This window comes from Trachemys scripta, chromosome 5 (genome assembly GCF_013100865.1).
Source record: "Trachemys scripta elegans isolate TJP31775 chromosome 5, CAS_Tse_1.0, whole genome shotgun sequence".
NCBI classification, from domain to species: Eukaryota; Metazoa; Chordata; order Testudines; family Emydidae; genus Trachemys; species Trachemys scripta.
This window is the reverse complement of record NC_048302.1, coordinates 112,910,785-112,927,172: the sequence shown is the minus strand read 5'-3', so window position 1 is coordinate 112,927,172 and position 16,388 is coordinate 112,910,785. Positions and strand designations below refer to the sequence as shown.

Below are 16,388 nucleotides of genomic sequence, written 5' to 3'. Positions count from 1 at the left end.
GCCAGTGGACGTTACTGGGGTGCAGTCACGGAAGGTGTGTGCGTGCATATCAGACATACCAGCTGAGAATCTGCCCCTCTAAATTGTTGTAGCTCCATTGACCTTAATGGAGCTCTGACAGCTCACAGCAGCAGAAGTTCTACCACCCAGACTGTAGAGAAGAATATTATCATGGAACTATATTTTCACCATTCCTCCCAAGTGGCTGCTAATGTCACACTAGTTGTATATCAGTTACACCACACAGAGAGTTAGATCAAAACGGATGTCAGATGGGGAAAATAGCCTGTCAATCAGCATTGTAAGCACATCTCTGCCATGTCAAAGTTAAATAAAACCTAACGCTTTAGTGTCAGAACATCATCATTGCCCCCCCTACTCCCCCATTCGTCCACTTCCAGGAGAGCACTGGCAAATGACTCATGGTGATGTTTTATATTAAAACTTTCAAAATTAACCAGAAATTTGACATACTTTAAATAATAACAGATAGCTGTGGAGTGGCTGTTTTTCACTCTTGGAGCCCTGCTGCTATTCATAAGTCACTTGAGCTACCCTTGCATTGTTAATAATATCAGTGGAGCCACTGAAGTTAATTACTGTATTATATTTACTCCATAGTTCTCTATTATGGCACAAGACACAGTAAGAAAGAGGGCAAGCAGATAATGCCCCCAAAGAGATTATTTTGCACTTGTTAAAAGGACCGACAGAGCTTCACAGCTGTAGATGAGATGTTTTACTCCATCATGAAATCAGAGATACTCTTGAATATCTGTTGAATGGAGCAGCTTAACTGACAGCAATTCCAGGCTGGCCAGGCAACAAAACATAAGGCTGGAAACCACAGACAACTAGTAAGAAGAGCTATTGCTGCTCCACTGGAGAAGGGGAGGAAATAGGAAGTGAAGGCTAAGTATGAAAGAACAGATTCATAGTGAGTTTGAAACTGTCCTCAATGCTTCCTTGACAATGAGTAATAAAATAAAAATTAGTCTGCAATAGAGCGCATTTACAGAGAACTAGGGGGTGGGAGGGGATGCTGTGGAAAGAGGAGAATGTGGGGAGGGGGAACCTGAAAGTATTTCATCAAAATAAGAGAATTTTAAAAATGTTCACAAATTTCATTTTTAATAAACGAAGACCATTTTTGATACAAGCTTTTTTTAAAAATCAAAAATGTTGACCAAGTACATTCATAAATAAGAAGGGACTCTTAAGTGTGGAGCTAGATAATTAGTGGTGGCTTTTTCTTCTCCAAAAAGTTCAGGATGCAAGAAAAATAAAAAATACTTCCTTGTTTTAAAGGTAAGTCTTGTGTCTCATTCTTTGGGCTCAGGGGCCCCTGAAAATAACAGATCCAGAGCAAGTCATTCCCCTACTCCTTATGCCTTGCATACTGCATCCTGGAAAAATCTATAGCAAAGGCCACTCAGGTCATGCTTGCCCATTGCTTCTATGTTTTTCCAGTGTTGCTGATCACTATGTCATCCTGATTCTCCCTTGAGTGCAGTTCCTCTAGGAGCAGCTGATGGTGAAGAACTCCTTCACACACTTCCCCAGATTGCAAGCAGTGGCTTAAAGACACAATGTTGGCCCAACATTCCCCTCCAGTTACCATACTGTAATTTATGAGCTGGTATGGTTTATTTCCTGTCCAAAGTTAGGGAAATACCGCTACATCTCCGATAGCACTGTATGCTAAGTGTTGGTAAGAGCTGACTTTTTCAGTGACCACTGTACTGGATACATAGTGGTAGATGAAATTCCTAAATATTACAGTGGTTCTAACTGTGCTAGGCAGTCTACAAACACACATTAAGGCTATGTCTACACTGTACCGATACAGCTGTGCCAATGTACGTTCTCTCATGTAGCCGCTCTATACTGACAGGAGAGAGCTCTCCCGTTGGCTTCATTAAACCACCCCCAATGAGTCGCGATAGCTATGTCGACGGGAGAAGCTTCCCACCAACGTAGCGCTGTGCACACTACCACTTATGTTGCTCAGGAGGGTGGAATATTCATATCCTTGAGCAACATAAATTTTGCTGACACCCTGTATAAATGTAAATGTTTTTGAAAAATGTAATGGATTAATTCCCTTAAAAATAATGTAAAGTGTAGCTGTATTCCCCACCCAAAACTTGTTTGTAAACCTGGATATGAAAGTTGGAAATGGTTTCTAATTGATTTAAAATATGTACTTTTCTGTAACTGAGGTAAAATGGAAGTCTCTGGATCCTAAAACCTCCAGTGTATGCGGAAGCCTGTATTTCCAATTCCATCTCCAGTCCCAACGGTGGCATCTCTGCCTTTGAAGTACTCACAGCTGGGGTTGAAACTCCTTTCTGCAGACAGAGAAGCCTGCTGTTTTTAAACACAGGCTCTAAATCTACTAGTAGCTTAGCTGAAAGTCGACTTAAAGTCCGTTTTCTCATTCCTATGAATTACCCCTGTATGTACTTCAAAGACAGGTAATGCTGCAGCATTTTCTGCCTTTGACATGCCCAAGGATCAGCTCTCACAACAATGGGAAACTAGGGGCTTTAAAATGCAGGTTTTAAAACTGTTTGTAGTTGGGTGACAATTAGAATTAAAGACTGTGGTCTAATTCTCAGCTCCTTTCTCAATCAAAGCTATCTTTAATCTAATCTGTTTTAAGTATTTCATCCATCACCCTAGTGTGCAAATGCTGAGTCCCATTCATTGTGAGTTTTGCCTGAGCAAGGAGTGAGTGCATGGATCAGGGCCTGCATTTTAAAACATCAGGGCTCTCTCTTCTCAGAGAGGCCCCACCTATGAGTACTTCAAAAGGAGAAGTCACAGCTGGGGCTGTAGCTGAAATGGAAAGTGCTGATTTTGTCTGACACTGGAGGTTTTAGGTGTGTATTACTTCAAGGGCTTTTTGTTCATTTGGAATGCATTTTTTACAAGAAATATTATATTTGTTGGGTGTTATAGGGACACTGGCAAGCTATTGGCTACAATTCTGATCCATGTCCCTGTTTTCCCATGGTCAACTTTATTACAAAATGGAACAGAAAAAAAAAAAAAAAAAGCAAAATGTACTATTGTGGGAACTGTGTATCGACCACATTTCTACACTACACCCAGCAAGTGTCATAATACTGAAAGGTAAATTGAAAAGATTGGATGGTCTCTTTGATCTCTTTTATGGTGTAAAAAGAAGCCTATAATATTTTTTATGTTTGGTTTTCAATTTTATGTTAGAAATGTCAAGAATAGCAGGTTCTGCCTCCAATCTTTGTGCTGGAGGGCTGATTCTAGCAACGTTTACAGGGACATTAACAATATTTTTGGTAGAGGGTGGGAGGGAATATTGAATTTTATGCTATTTAGTCCCCAATTCTAAAAGGTAATTTAGGTATGGCTCCATTCAGCATTGCAAGGCCTAAGTGATTTAAGAGTTTAATTCTCATTTTCAAAGCTGACTTAGGCACGTAAGTCTGATTGAAAATCAATCAGACTTAGGCCTGGTCTACACTTAAGAACATAAGAATGGTCATACTGGGTCAGACCAATAGTGTATCTAACTCTGTATCCTATCTCTGACAGCGGCCACTGACAGATGCTTCAGAGGGAATGAACTTACAAGTAAGATTGACATAGCTATCGTAATCAGGGCAACGGAGCTATGCCAACATGGTGAAAGTAATTGACCTCTGGAACAATTTACCAAGGGTTGTGGTGGATTCTCCATGATTAACAATTTTTATACCAAGATTGGATGTTTTTCTAAAAGATATACTCGAGGAATTTGTTTAGGAAGTTCTATTGCCTGTGTTTTAGAGGAAGTCAGACTAGATTATCACAACAGTCCCTTCTGGCTTTGGAATCTATGAATCTAAAACCCAGTGTAGACACAGTTAGGTCAGTGGAAGAATTCTTCCATCAATCCAGCTACTCTTGCTTGGAGAGATGGATTACCTACAATGATTGAAAAATCTCCTCTGTCTCTGTAGGAAGCGTCTGTATTACTATGGTGTAGCTGCAGTGCCATTGTAGCCACCATAGTGCAGACATGGCCTTAGACTTCTGAGTCACTTAGGGGCAGATTTTTAAAGGTTTAGGTGCCTAGTGGGATTTTAAAAAGTATCTACATGCCTAATACTCACTGACTTTTGAAAATCCCACTAGGTGCCTACATACCTTAGTTCCCAGTTCTACAACTGACTGCTGGGCCCGCATGGAGTCCCACTGACTTGACCGGAGTTCTGCACCACTCTGCCTACACTCTATTAATTGCAGGATTAGAGTCATAGACTCAACATTCCCACCCCACACAAATGAGAACTAGGAAAGATGGAACTTGGGTTTCAGTCTCGTGATGGCCCATTCCAAGCTTTCAAATATTGCCCAAGTCCTCGAACATACAGAGAGCAGCCAGAGCCTGACAGTTCTAAAATCAAACACAAACAGGAAAAGAAAAAACCTATACACTTGTTTTTAAAAAAGTGGAGTCCATATTTATACATAATAATAGATTAGTAAAAGGTGCAAACAGGATTTTATTAATTGTTATTACTATTTTTGCATTGATTTACCACTTTAAGGGAGACAAGGTGGGTGAGGGAATATCTTTTATTGGACCAAATTCTGCTGGTGCAACCGACAAGCTTTCGAGCTATACAGAGCTGTTCCTAAGCTCTGGGAAAGGTACTCAAAAGTGTCACAGGTAAATACAAGATGAAACAGATAGTTTGCCATAAGTAGCTAGCACATATTCTAATGGACCATTCATGGTGTGGTGCCCTGTTAACACCCCTGTAGTCATAGGACAAAAAAAGGGGGGGTGTAGTGGTTTACAGATTAGATGTATGGCTTATTACAACAGTGTCTATATTAAGACCATGATTTTTAGTGTCTAGCAAAATTACAAATTTAAGCTCCCAGTCCCAGGTTTGTCTTTTGAAAGTGGTGTTGTGCAGGATGAGGACTGATAGGTCAGATATAGAGTGAACAATTTGTGAAAAGTGTTCACCCTTAGGTGATGTGGTGTTTTGTCTTTTATCATTTTTCTGTGTGAATTCATTTGAGAGCATAGTAGTTGTCTGGCTTCACTCACATAGCTTTTATTGAGGCATTTAGTGCACTGGATGAGGTATGCCACATGTTGTGATAGGCATGTGTAAGACCTATAGATCTTGAAAGGTGTGTTGTGGGGGATGTCTGCAGGTTTTGCATGTGTTGTTCTGATGGGGTCTGGTGCCACTTTGGGTTGGTGTGTCCTGCTCCATGGGGAGTTTGCTGCTGATTGAGTTTGGGGGCGTTGTTTGAAGGCCAGAAGGTGGGAGAGGGAAGATTTTCAAAGGCAAAAGGGGCAGCCACACACTTAGCACTCATTAAAAGTCAATTTAAATTTGGTGCCTAACTCTCATTTGTGTTTTTTCAAGATCTTCCCCTTAAATATTAATTCAACAATGAAGAGGATGTTTTTTTTAATTTTCATACTATGTCCTGTAAGCAAAACCAAACAGGAAAACTATTGCTAGATCAAACAAGCTCATTCTCAATGGATTGTGGTCAGATCCACTTTAGACAGAATAGCTCAAAGGGTTTTGTTACTCTCATTGCAAATGGGAGCGATGAGAGAGACACATATTAATTATCTAGTTTTACATTATTTCACTGACTAAGGCCCTGCTCCTGCATACACTGAATAACTTTATGCACATGAGCAATTTTCCAGGGACTACTCAGCTGAGTAAATTTACACACATAATTACGTGATTGCAGGGCTGAGATCTTCAGTAGCTCATGTAATAATCATTGAATTTCTATAGTTATAAAAACTAGCATGTGTGTGCATAATGGCCCCAATTTAATATTTGAGGTGCAGAAATATTCAGAAATGAGAATTTTTACTGAAAAGCAAAATTAGAAAAATACAAGTGTAGGATCAACCAGGGAACTGTCAACCTCAGACATTGCTAGTTAAGCAGAACTGAGATTTTATCAGAAACACACAGACCAATAGCTGCTTATACACCCCATAACTAGTCTCGGAAAGATTAGATTTTAATCGGTAAATGTTGATTTCACAGTATATGCACAAACCGTCGAAAAAATCTTTCCATCAATGATAATTGAAATAATCAATAGGCAAAGTAAGAAAAATGCTTCATGAGAACTTATTAGAGTTTAATTTAAAGATATTTACTTTGTATATTTTGACATGTGATGTTTAATGGTTCGAAAGTTTTAACTTTTTGAATCACAATGTCTACTGTCACTAAATAGTTGTCTGATATCCCCATAATTTCCTAAAACTATGAAAATTTAAAATCAACAAAGGTAGAAAAATGCTTAAAACCCACAATTTTGCACAACTGTGAAAATTTAAATTGATAGAAACAAACAAAAAGCTTAAAATTAAACTTCAATATTATTCGCAGAGACTATTTAAAGAAAGAAAAAAGAATTCTGCCAAGCCTACCCATACCCTAGCATAGGTCTTGACAGCTTTTCGCAACTTCCTGAAATCATATTTTCCCCTCATTATGCCCTTAGGTACAGTGACCTGAGCAGATCTTACTGTCTAGAGTAGGGATTTTATTTTAGTGATAGCTCAGAAAATGAATATTTTGTATCCTTTTGATTAAGCTAGGATTACACCATGAGAATTGGCAACATCTCTTTTCCCCATGAAAAATATCAACAGTAAAGAGGATCACTTTTCAGACAGAGTGGACCAGTAAATGCCTATTATTAATCATTTTTTTCCTCATGTACTACAGAATTCAATGAAAATTCAAAGGTACCTCCTGGCATACATGTTTCTGTTACACACACACACACACACACACACACACACACACACACACAATCTATGTGAGGCATCTGATGTGAATTTTGCTGGGTGTTCTTGGTGCATTTTAGTTTTAAAGTTCCAAAACAAAAATAAAATAAAAGCTTGCAAGTTTATACTATTAAATAAAAATTACACAATGCAAATGTTGTAGTAATGGTAATGCACCCAAATTAAATTGAAGCTAACTTGAGAGATCTGCAAAATATTTGCACTAAACATCAAATCCATTTGCATGGAATATTTGGTCAAGAAATTCAGTGGGATTGTGAACTTTAGCCCCTGCTTACAAAAGTTTGGTGAAATACAAGCTGAGCTTTTCCGCAGAAAACCTTCTTTCTTCAGGTGGTTATTATTTGTACTCTAGTGGTACTCAGAGGCACCAGTCCCACTGTGCTAGGAACAAATGGGATGACTGGCATACTGTGATTTGGATCAAGGAATCCCCAGAGCAGTGTTGGGTGGTCCTTTTTTTTCTTTTTTTTTCAGGGTCCAAACTGTTTGCCAAATTTAGGTCAAATTTGACAAATTGTTTCAGTTGGCTAAAAGAAATTTCAAAAGAGTCAAAAATGGTCATTTTGACCATTTCAACAGGCTTCATTTTAACTGTTTCATTTAGAAACACTTTGTTTCAACTTTTCAATTCTAAATGATATTTTGATATTAAATTTGGCCTTTATTGTATTTAAACACACAATGGGCAAAACCACCCAAAACAGCTTTAAAACTTGTGGGGAAAAAATTAATTTCAGGCTAACTCGAAACATTTTGGTTAATTTGTAACCATTTTTTCCATTTTTGAATTTGACAAAAATATGCAAAAAATATGCAATTGAACTGGACTATTTTTAATTTTATTTTTCTGTGTGGCCCCTGAACAGAAAGCTCCACTATTTCCTCAGCTCTGCTCTCGAGTGAAAAGCATCAGGTGCTATAGTTTGAACTAAAACCAGGGCTCCCTAACTGGGGCTGTAACAGACTCACTGCCTCTGGTGAATGTGTTACTGTAACACACCCACCAGTAGGCTGCACAAACAACTAACAAAAAGACAACCCTGCCCTGAATTATTTGGCTTCCTTCACTTCCCCAGTGAATACCAGGAGAACCAGGAAGCCATGAATTCAATAAGTGGGAGTTTGGTGTTTCCTGGGTAGGAGGAGTTGGCTATGGGGTGTTCCCTTTGAAGTTTAACTCAAATCTTCAAGCAAACTAGCCAATGGTTGGTTGCTGCTACCGTCGGTGAATTAACCCCTCCCCCCACCCAGCCCACTCTGGTAGCGTAAAAGTGCCTCATAGTGAATGAATGTACATTTTCACCCCTTTACACTGCCTCAGTGTAAAAGAGTTAGGCCCTACACACAAACAATATACCCATAGAATATACTGAAAAACATTCAAAAGCTTTAAAACAACATTTATAGGCTTGTAGTAGCAGCAGTTTTTCTTTCTAGAACAGCAACAGTGTGTAGGCGTGTCTTGGTGTCTGTAATGCTCCCAACACATGGATGCACCAGGGGAGATGGGAAGTCATTAAATATATCAGGGTTGGAAGAGACCCCAGGAGGTCATCTAGTTCAATCCCCTGCTCAAAGCAGGACCAATCCCAACTAAATCATCCCAGCCAAGGCTTTGTCAAGCCGGGCCTTAAAAACCTCTAAGGATGGAGATTCCACCACCTCCCTAGGTAACCCATTCCAGTGCTTCACCACCCTCCTAGTGGTGCTTCCTTCTCCCACTTTTCCCTTCATCCCTCTGTTCATACTGCCCTTAATGCAGCCGGTATCAAGCGGAGTGCTCCAGGGGTCGGTCCTGGGGCCGGTTTTGTTCAACATCTTTATTAATGATCTGGATGATGGGACTAATTGCACCCTCAGCAAGTTCGCAAATGACACTACGCTGGGGGGAGAGGTAGATACGTTGGAGCGTAGGGATAGGGTTCAGAGTGACCTAGACAAATTGGAGGATTGGGCCAAAAGAAATCTGATGAGGTTCAACAAGGACAAATGCAGAGTCCTGCACTTAGGACGGAAGAATCCCATGCACTGCTACAGGCTAGGGACCGACTGGCTAAGTGGTAATTCTGCAGAAAAGGACCTGGGGATTACAATGGCCGAGAAGCTGGATATGAGTCAACAGTGTGCCCTCGTTGCCAAGAAGGCTAATGGCATATTGGGCTGTATTAGTAGAAGCATTTCCAGCTGATTGAGGTAAGTGATTATTTCCCTCTATTTGGCACTGGTGAGGCCACATCTGGAGTACTGTGTCCAGTTTTGGGTCCCACACTACAAGAAGGATGTGGACAAATTGGAAAGAGTCCATCAAAGGGCAATGAAAATAAGTAGGGGGCTAGGGCACATGACTTACGAAGAAAGGCTGAGGGAAATGGGGTTATTTAGTCTGCAGAAGAGAAGAGTGAGGGGGGATTTGATAGCAGCCTTCAACTACCTGAAAGGGGTTTCCGAAGAGGATGGATCTAGACTGTTCTCAGTGGTACCAGATGACAGAACAAGGAGTAATGGTCTCAAGTTGCAGTGGGGGAGGTTTAGGTTGGATATTAGGAAAAACTTTTTCACTAGGAGGGTGGTGAAGCACTGGAATGGGTTACCTAGGGAGGTGGTGGAATCTCCTTCGTTAGAGGTTTTGAAAGTCAGGCTTGACAAAAAGCCCTGTCTGGGATGATTTAGTTGGGGATTGGTCCTGCTTTGAGCAAGGGGTTGGACTAGATGACCTCCTGAGGTCCCTTCCAACCCTAATATTCTATGATTCTATGATCATAACTCCTATTTCCAGATTCTCTGCTAATTTTGGGTGTCCTAATTGAGCCACCTCCATTAAGAAGAAAGGTGTACTCAGGACTGCTGAAAACCAGGGCCTAGGTGTCTCAGCTGAGAGTAGAGACATGTTGTCAAGATTTTTTTTTAAGTTTGTTGGTGCAAAATTGAGTTTACAGCTGGCTTCAGTTTGTTATATTTTTAGAGCTGTGCACCAGTGTGTGTTATTGGTACCCCAATGCAGAGTGAAAACAATTCTCTAAGCATGTTTAACCTTTCCCTTCCCCAAATGAAAAACAAACACAAGAGGCAGTGCAGATCAGTGGATTAGCACTCAGGAGACTTGGGTTTCTATTTCTGGCTCTGTCACTGATTTGCGCTATGACCTTGGGCAAATCACTTATGCCTCTGTTTTCCCTCCGACTCTTTGTCTATCTTGTCTATTTAGAGTGTAAGCTCATCGGGAGAGACTGTATCCTGCTATGTATGTGCACGGTGCCTAGCACAATGGCACCCTGACCTGGGTTAGGGCCTTTACATGCTACCATAATACAAATAAATACTACTACTAACAAAGATTCAGACCAAAACTGTTTTTTCCTAAGCAAAAACATCCCCTAATTATAAACTTCAGATTTCAATTGCTTTTATCTAACATATTTGTTTCAAGTGTTCACATTATAGCTGTCTTCCTCTTTGTATCATGCTCATCACCATGGTACCTGAGTGCCTATCATGAATTACATAAAGTCAATAATGCAACATCACAGAATGGCACAACGAGACCAGGAAGTCTGCTGGATAAGTAGAAAGAACTATACAAACAATCCCTTTTTCTGAGGCAGTGGAAGTTTTGTCATCAATATCAATGGAAATTAGATCAGGTCATAAATTTACAATGAGAAAAATATTGTTTTGTATACTTTCATACAATTATCATTTCATGCATTTTGTATAATGTTTTAGAAAGCATATGGCAAAATTTATTTTGGACTTTAGAGCCCAGTAGCATCCCACACAATAAATAAAAGCTGGGATGATTTGTAAAGAGAAGTAATCTTACAGGGATAAATCCAGCACTTTTTGTTCACAAAGAGCCTCCTGCTGAAGTGAATGAGAGTTTGGAGAAAACTGGAAATGTAGGACTACCATGAATGCTACTCGTTTACAGGAGATTTTTACTATTTAAAAAGTTCTTTGTTAGTGGGGGGAATAAACCTACCAACCAAAATAAAACTATTAATTACTTTGCAAGCTTTGGCTACAGAAACAATCTATCTCTTCCAATAAAGTAAGAAAAGGGGAGTGATGCTGATGTACAATCACTTTATTATCACTACACAGATGGAATAAAGACAACACAAACATTAGGATGAGCGATTGCAGGGGCAGGAAGAATAGAATGGAGAATATATAATTCTGGCTTCCTCCAGACCCCCCAGGAGGCAGAGAGAAAGTAGCAGTGACTGCAAGAGCAGTCCGGGCTGGGTCCTCCCCACCCATTTCCCACTTGATTGGCTCTAGATCCGCAGTGGCCTCCATCTCCAGAATCATGTGAGGGTGGAGCTTCTCCCCCCACATGTCTAAGCAGTAGGGTGAGAGCAGCAGTCAGCAGAAAAGCAAGCTCTTCTCTTAAGGACTGGTCCTGCAAATACTTAAGCTTTTTTCCACTTCATCCCCTGTTCATGGAACACTCTTCCTCAGCTAGTCCATGGAGCCATTGCCTTCTATTATGATTCCCACGAAAAGTGAGTCAAAGACATTTATTTATGTAAAAAAAAAAAAATCCTTCTTCACCACGATGCACACGTGTCTTTGCTGAATAACCACATAATCTTACTATTGTAGCCCTGGCGTTTCTCTTCCCCTAACTACGCCGTACTGCTTTGTTGTTTCATTAGGCTCTAGTCCTGTAACACATGTTCTACTGAGGACACTGAGGGCTTGTCTACACTGGCAAGTTTCTGTGCAGTAAAGCAGCTTTTTGCACTCAAACTGCAGCCGAGCACACACTGCCAAGCCACTTTGTGCGCAGAAACTCCTCAGTTGCAGTGCTGCAAAAAAACCACCTCGACGAGAGTCGTGAGGCTATTTGCGCAGAGGCTCCAGTGCTCTATAGACACTTGATTGCTTTCTGCGCTGTAATTGGCCTCCGGAGCTGTCCCACAATGCCTCAAGTGACCACTCTGCTCATTGTTTTGAACTCGACTGCCCTGGAGACATGCACCCCTCCCCTTTCAAAGCACCGTTTCTGACAGTCCTTGTGTGCTGTGCTGATCTGCTCTGGGACACAAAGCAAACCATTAATGTGGAATGCTTGTGCTGTTGAACACAGAGGCAGGTGTGTGTGTGAGAGAGAGAGGGAGGGAGAGAGAGAGATTGCTGTGCAGAGAGCCCAGGCAGGGAGGCGAGGGCTGATGGCGGGATTTCCCCCTCCCCCGCCTCAGGACTGGCTGCTTCCTGCCGCTGTCTGAACTTACAAGACAGCGTGCTGACACACTCTCTGTCCCCCATAACACACTGTCTCTCTTCCCACCCCTCCACACACACACACCCACTCCCTCTCTCTCCACCCCCACTTCAGTTGAAAAGCTGGCAATGTAGTAGGATGCCCAGGGAACAATGAAATTGGGGAAACCTGCATCATGTGACGCTGTGCCTGCCCCATGAGGCATTGCAAACTGTTCCCAAAACACCTGGTGGCCAGTTGCACAGTGGGATAGCTACCACAATGCACAGCTCTCTGTGTCAATGCAAGAGCTGCTAATGTGGATGCGCTCCAGCATCACAAGGAGCACAGTGTGGGCACACAACAGGGGTTTAATTCCAGCATTTTTATAAAAGTGGTATAACTTGTGGCGCAGAAACTTGTATAGCTGAAGTCCAAGTATCTTAGTTCAACTTACCTGGCCGTCCTCACAGCGGCAAGTCAACCGCCACAGCTCCCCCGTCGACTCCGCTTACTCTCCCTTCTGAGGTGGAGTACGGGTGTTGATTCAGGGATCGATTACTACCCGCCGATCCGGCGGGTAGTGTAGATGTGGCCATAGCCTTACTCACATGCTTAAGGGTTTGCAGGAAGGGGGCCTTTGATTGTAAGCTCTTCTAGGGAGATCCCAAGTCTCCTTACCTGACGCAGTTAGTACCATGAAATAATGAATGCAATGACAATGGCAGGATGAAAATGTAACATTACAGTACTTACTCTCTATTCATGATTCTTGGTACCCGTTTAATACAAAATCTTCAGGTCAGCCTGTGAAGAGAGATTGCAGTGTGAACATGAGGAAATTATTTATCTAGGTCTTTAAAAATAACATGTTAGCTGACATATTACAATTGCATGTTGTTTTAACTTGATCAAGGAACCAATCCTACAGCTCTCTTGTGAGCAGAACTCCCATTGAAATCAGTGGGAGTTTAGTGTAAGAAAGGGCTGCAGCACTGGGCCTGATTCAGCATGATGCTAGAATAAAGCTTTTCATTAAACTGGACCGGGACTTAATTCAAAATGTAGTTATTTTTAAAGCAGAAGGAATTGTTTTGTTTTTCAGGGAGCATCTGTTTCTGGGATGTTTTAATCATTACTGCAGGGAGCAGCAGGTGGACATTAAGGGCCACGTTTTCAAAAGTGGCCTTAATAAGTTCTCCATTTGTGCTTTTGCAGCTTAGCACCAATGTACATACTGTGCTAGCATTACCATCTGTGTACACAGGTGATGGGAATCACATGTACAATTCCCTATGGGTCCACATGGATTTTTGGTAAGCGGGGAAGAGGTGTAAATCTTATCAACTGTGTTTGAAGTTTATAAGTATCTTTCAAAACTGTACAGAGGTACAGTTGCTGCCAAACAACACGTGCAGGTGTATGTGTCTATGAAGTTGCTCATTCATAAAGGGGAGGCTCTTTTATTTTATTATTATTATTATTATTATTTATTTACATTTGGCTCCAAATACTGGCTGCATTTTTGGCTGTTAAACTTGCTGATTCTAAAAACCACTTGGAAGTTGTCTGTCAGCTTTTAAACTGCAATCTCCTTTATGCTGATGGCTCTCAGGGTATGTCTACACTATGAAATTAGGTCGATTTTATAGACGTCAATTTTTAGAAATCGATTTTATACAGTCGATTGCGTGTGTCCACACTAAGCACATTAAGTCGGCGGAGTATGTCCTCACTACCGTGGCTAGCACTGACTTACAGAGCGGTGCACTGTGGGTAGCTATCCCACAGTCTTTGCCGCCCATTGGAATTCTGGGTTAAGCTCCCAATGCCTGATGGGGCAAAAACATTGTCGCAGGTGGGGGAGGAGGGAAGGACAAGGCCACATTGCTTATTGTAGCCACACTAAAAATCAAACTGTTTGAATGACAGCCTTCTGTTGCTTGGGCTATCCTCTAGAGTGGAGTGGCTGGGTGCCCGGAGCCTCCTGGCTCCCTCCCCCCCGCATTCTTGGGTGAGAAGGCTATGGAACATGGGGAGGAGGGGAGGCGGTTATACAGTGGATGCAGAGGATGTGCTCTTGTTGGCTTTCCTGCAGCTCCAACAGACACTTCATCATGTCCGTTTGCCCCCCTATTAGCCTCAGCATCGCGTCCTGCCTCCGTTCTTTGCGCTCATTTAATTCTTTCCTGGCCTCTGCCACTGAATGCCTCCATGCATTAAGCTCTGCCCTATCAAATTCGACCCAGCAAAGTTGATTTTAGAGCTACTCCCCTCTGCCCTATCAGTGCGGGAGGACTGCATGAGCTTGGAAAACATGTCATCGCGAGTGGGTTTTTTTTCGCCTTCCAATCTGCGATAACCTCCGAGACGGAGATTATAGGGGGAGCGTAGAAACATTCTATGCTCTACGATTCTGGGGAGCATGGTCACCTGTGCTGCTGAGCTCGCCATGCTGACCAAACAGGAAATGAAATTCAAAAGTTCCTGGGGCTTTTCCTGTGTACCTGGCTAGTGCATCGGAGTTCAAAGTGCTCTCCAGAGCGGTCACAATGGAGCACTCTGGGATAGCTCCTGGAGGCCAATACCGTCGATTTACGTCCGCACTACCCCAAATTCGACCCAGCAAAGTTGATTTTAGAGCTACTCCCCTCGTCGGGGAGGAGTACAGAAGTCTAATTTGGGGTAGCTCACTGTCTCTTTCCACAGAATATCTTTAAAGCTCTGAGGAACTCTACCCTTGCCGGTTCTCATCTCTAATCACTCCATGTCTGCACTGCACTCAGTCTTTCCTCCTCCCATTGTCTCCTTCATGGCTTTTTTTCACTCTTTTCACTGTGGTGTATTGAGGACTCTGTTGAAATTGCAAGTAAGCGCTGTAAGAGTGCATGGTTTCCTGATCCTGCTGCCATGCTGGGTGCCTGTGTAAGGAAGTATGCAATCAGAGTCATTCTGGGAAAAAGTCAGTCTGTGGTAAGTTGGGGTGAGTTGTGCCTCTCTGTGTTGGGGAGCAGTCTGCTGGGTGTGTCTCTGTTTTGGGGGTTCTTGGGTGTTATCATTCTGAATTCTAAAAAATAGTGTTATGTTGCAATCTTCCATCAAGAGTATTTGTTTTTATCTGACTTCTCTGTGTGTATGCCATGAACATAACTTTCTCCTAATGCCTGGAATGACATTCCTCTTCCCGTTACAAAGCATCCCTATTCTTCTCCATTTCCCTCCTCAAAGTATGCTTGTTTTCTATCATGGACTTCCACGCACTATATAACATGAGTCAGAGTTAAATTTTTGGATTAGGATTGTCAGGAATGAGGATTTGCAGCTGGGCCTGCACAACCTCCAGCCAGCTGAGTAGCACAACTGAGGTGTAGCCTGCTCTTAGCCCAACAGCAATAACTGATCTCTGACTTCTCAATGTACATGCCCACAGGTGGAATATTTCCAGTGCCTGCCTTGTTCTCGGCCTTCCTCCTGTCATGCCCAGTCTGCTCCAGCCCTGCTTTCCTACTGACTTCCTGGCTCCTGCACCAACCACTAGACCTGACAGTCTGCATCCCAGGTTGTGACAACAATAAGGCCACAGAAGTACCTGAATGGATATTGGGTATTGCTATCCTTTGGCTACATAACCCCTTTAAGTTTCCACAAGAAACATGCCTCACTTCTTCATACAGTTAGAGACATATTGCATATGCGTGATACTGCATTGTTTATGCTATGGGGCCAATGGGCAGAGTCATGAATGAGTAGGAGGAGGAATCTGTCAGTCGTGTACATATTTATGGGCTATCTCTGAGTTGTCTGCCTTTATTGTACAATTTCTTGACCTTTTCATTTTAAATCTGCATTGAAGACATTCTGGTACCGCCCCATAAAAAATTACTAAGCTTTCTATTCAAAGAGAAAATTGTTCATATACTTTTCTTTTCCTAATTTTAATTATAGCCCATTGATATTCGTATGGAAACAAGAGTTTTGATTCTGTAAAATCCACCCACTCTTGCTGTGTGCAGATTAATTTAGTTAATGTTTGTACAGTTCTTGATTGATTTAAAGCATTATTATTATTCCTCACCTGAAGTCACAGCCATCTGTTTGTGACAGCACAACTAGTTGGCTGTGGCTTGTGATTCATTGGAGGTGCATCAGGAGCAGATGAACCTTTAATTATGAAAGATCATGGTTTCATATACATCTCTTATAATGAAGACAGAATGAAGAAGAATTAACCCAGGAAATATATAATATACCAACATATTTATGTATAAATGAAATGTTTTTCAAAATTTCCTCATGAGGTGTCAGTTTCTCTCTAATAATAATTCAGCAAGATCT

The 16,388-nt window shown here is 41.7% G+C and overlaps 1 protein-coding gene and 1 long non-coding RNA gene across 3 annotated transcripts in view; one reads left to right on the top strand and one right to left on the bottom strand.

Moving 5' to 3' along the window:
• CLNK (cytokine dependent hematopoietic cell linker) overlaps positions 1-16,388 on the bottom strand; it is a 100,359-nt gene that overhangs the window by 79,130 nt on the left and 4,841 nt on the right. Inside the window, exon 2 of the mRNA XM_034771180.1 lies at positions 12,810-12,860. Within this exon, the coding sequence (XP_034627071.1) occupies positions 12,810-12,820 (11 nt within the window). The 5' untranslated portion in view covers positions 12,821-12,860. The remainder of the gene's footprint in view (positions 1-12,809; positions 12,861-16,388) is intronic.
• Positions 15,489-16,388, top strand: part of LOC117877744 — a 44,269-nt gene continuing 43,369 nt past the window's right edge. For both annotated transcript variants that reach the window (XR_004645808.1, XR_004645807.1), the window contains exon 1: positions 15,489-15,657. This is a non-coding gene — a long non-coding RNA (uncharacterized LOC117877744). The remainder of the gene's footprint in view (positions 15,658-16,388) is intronic.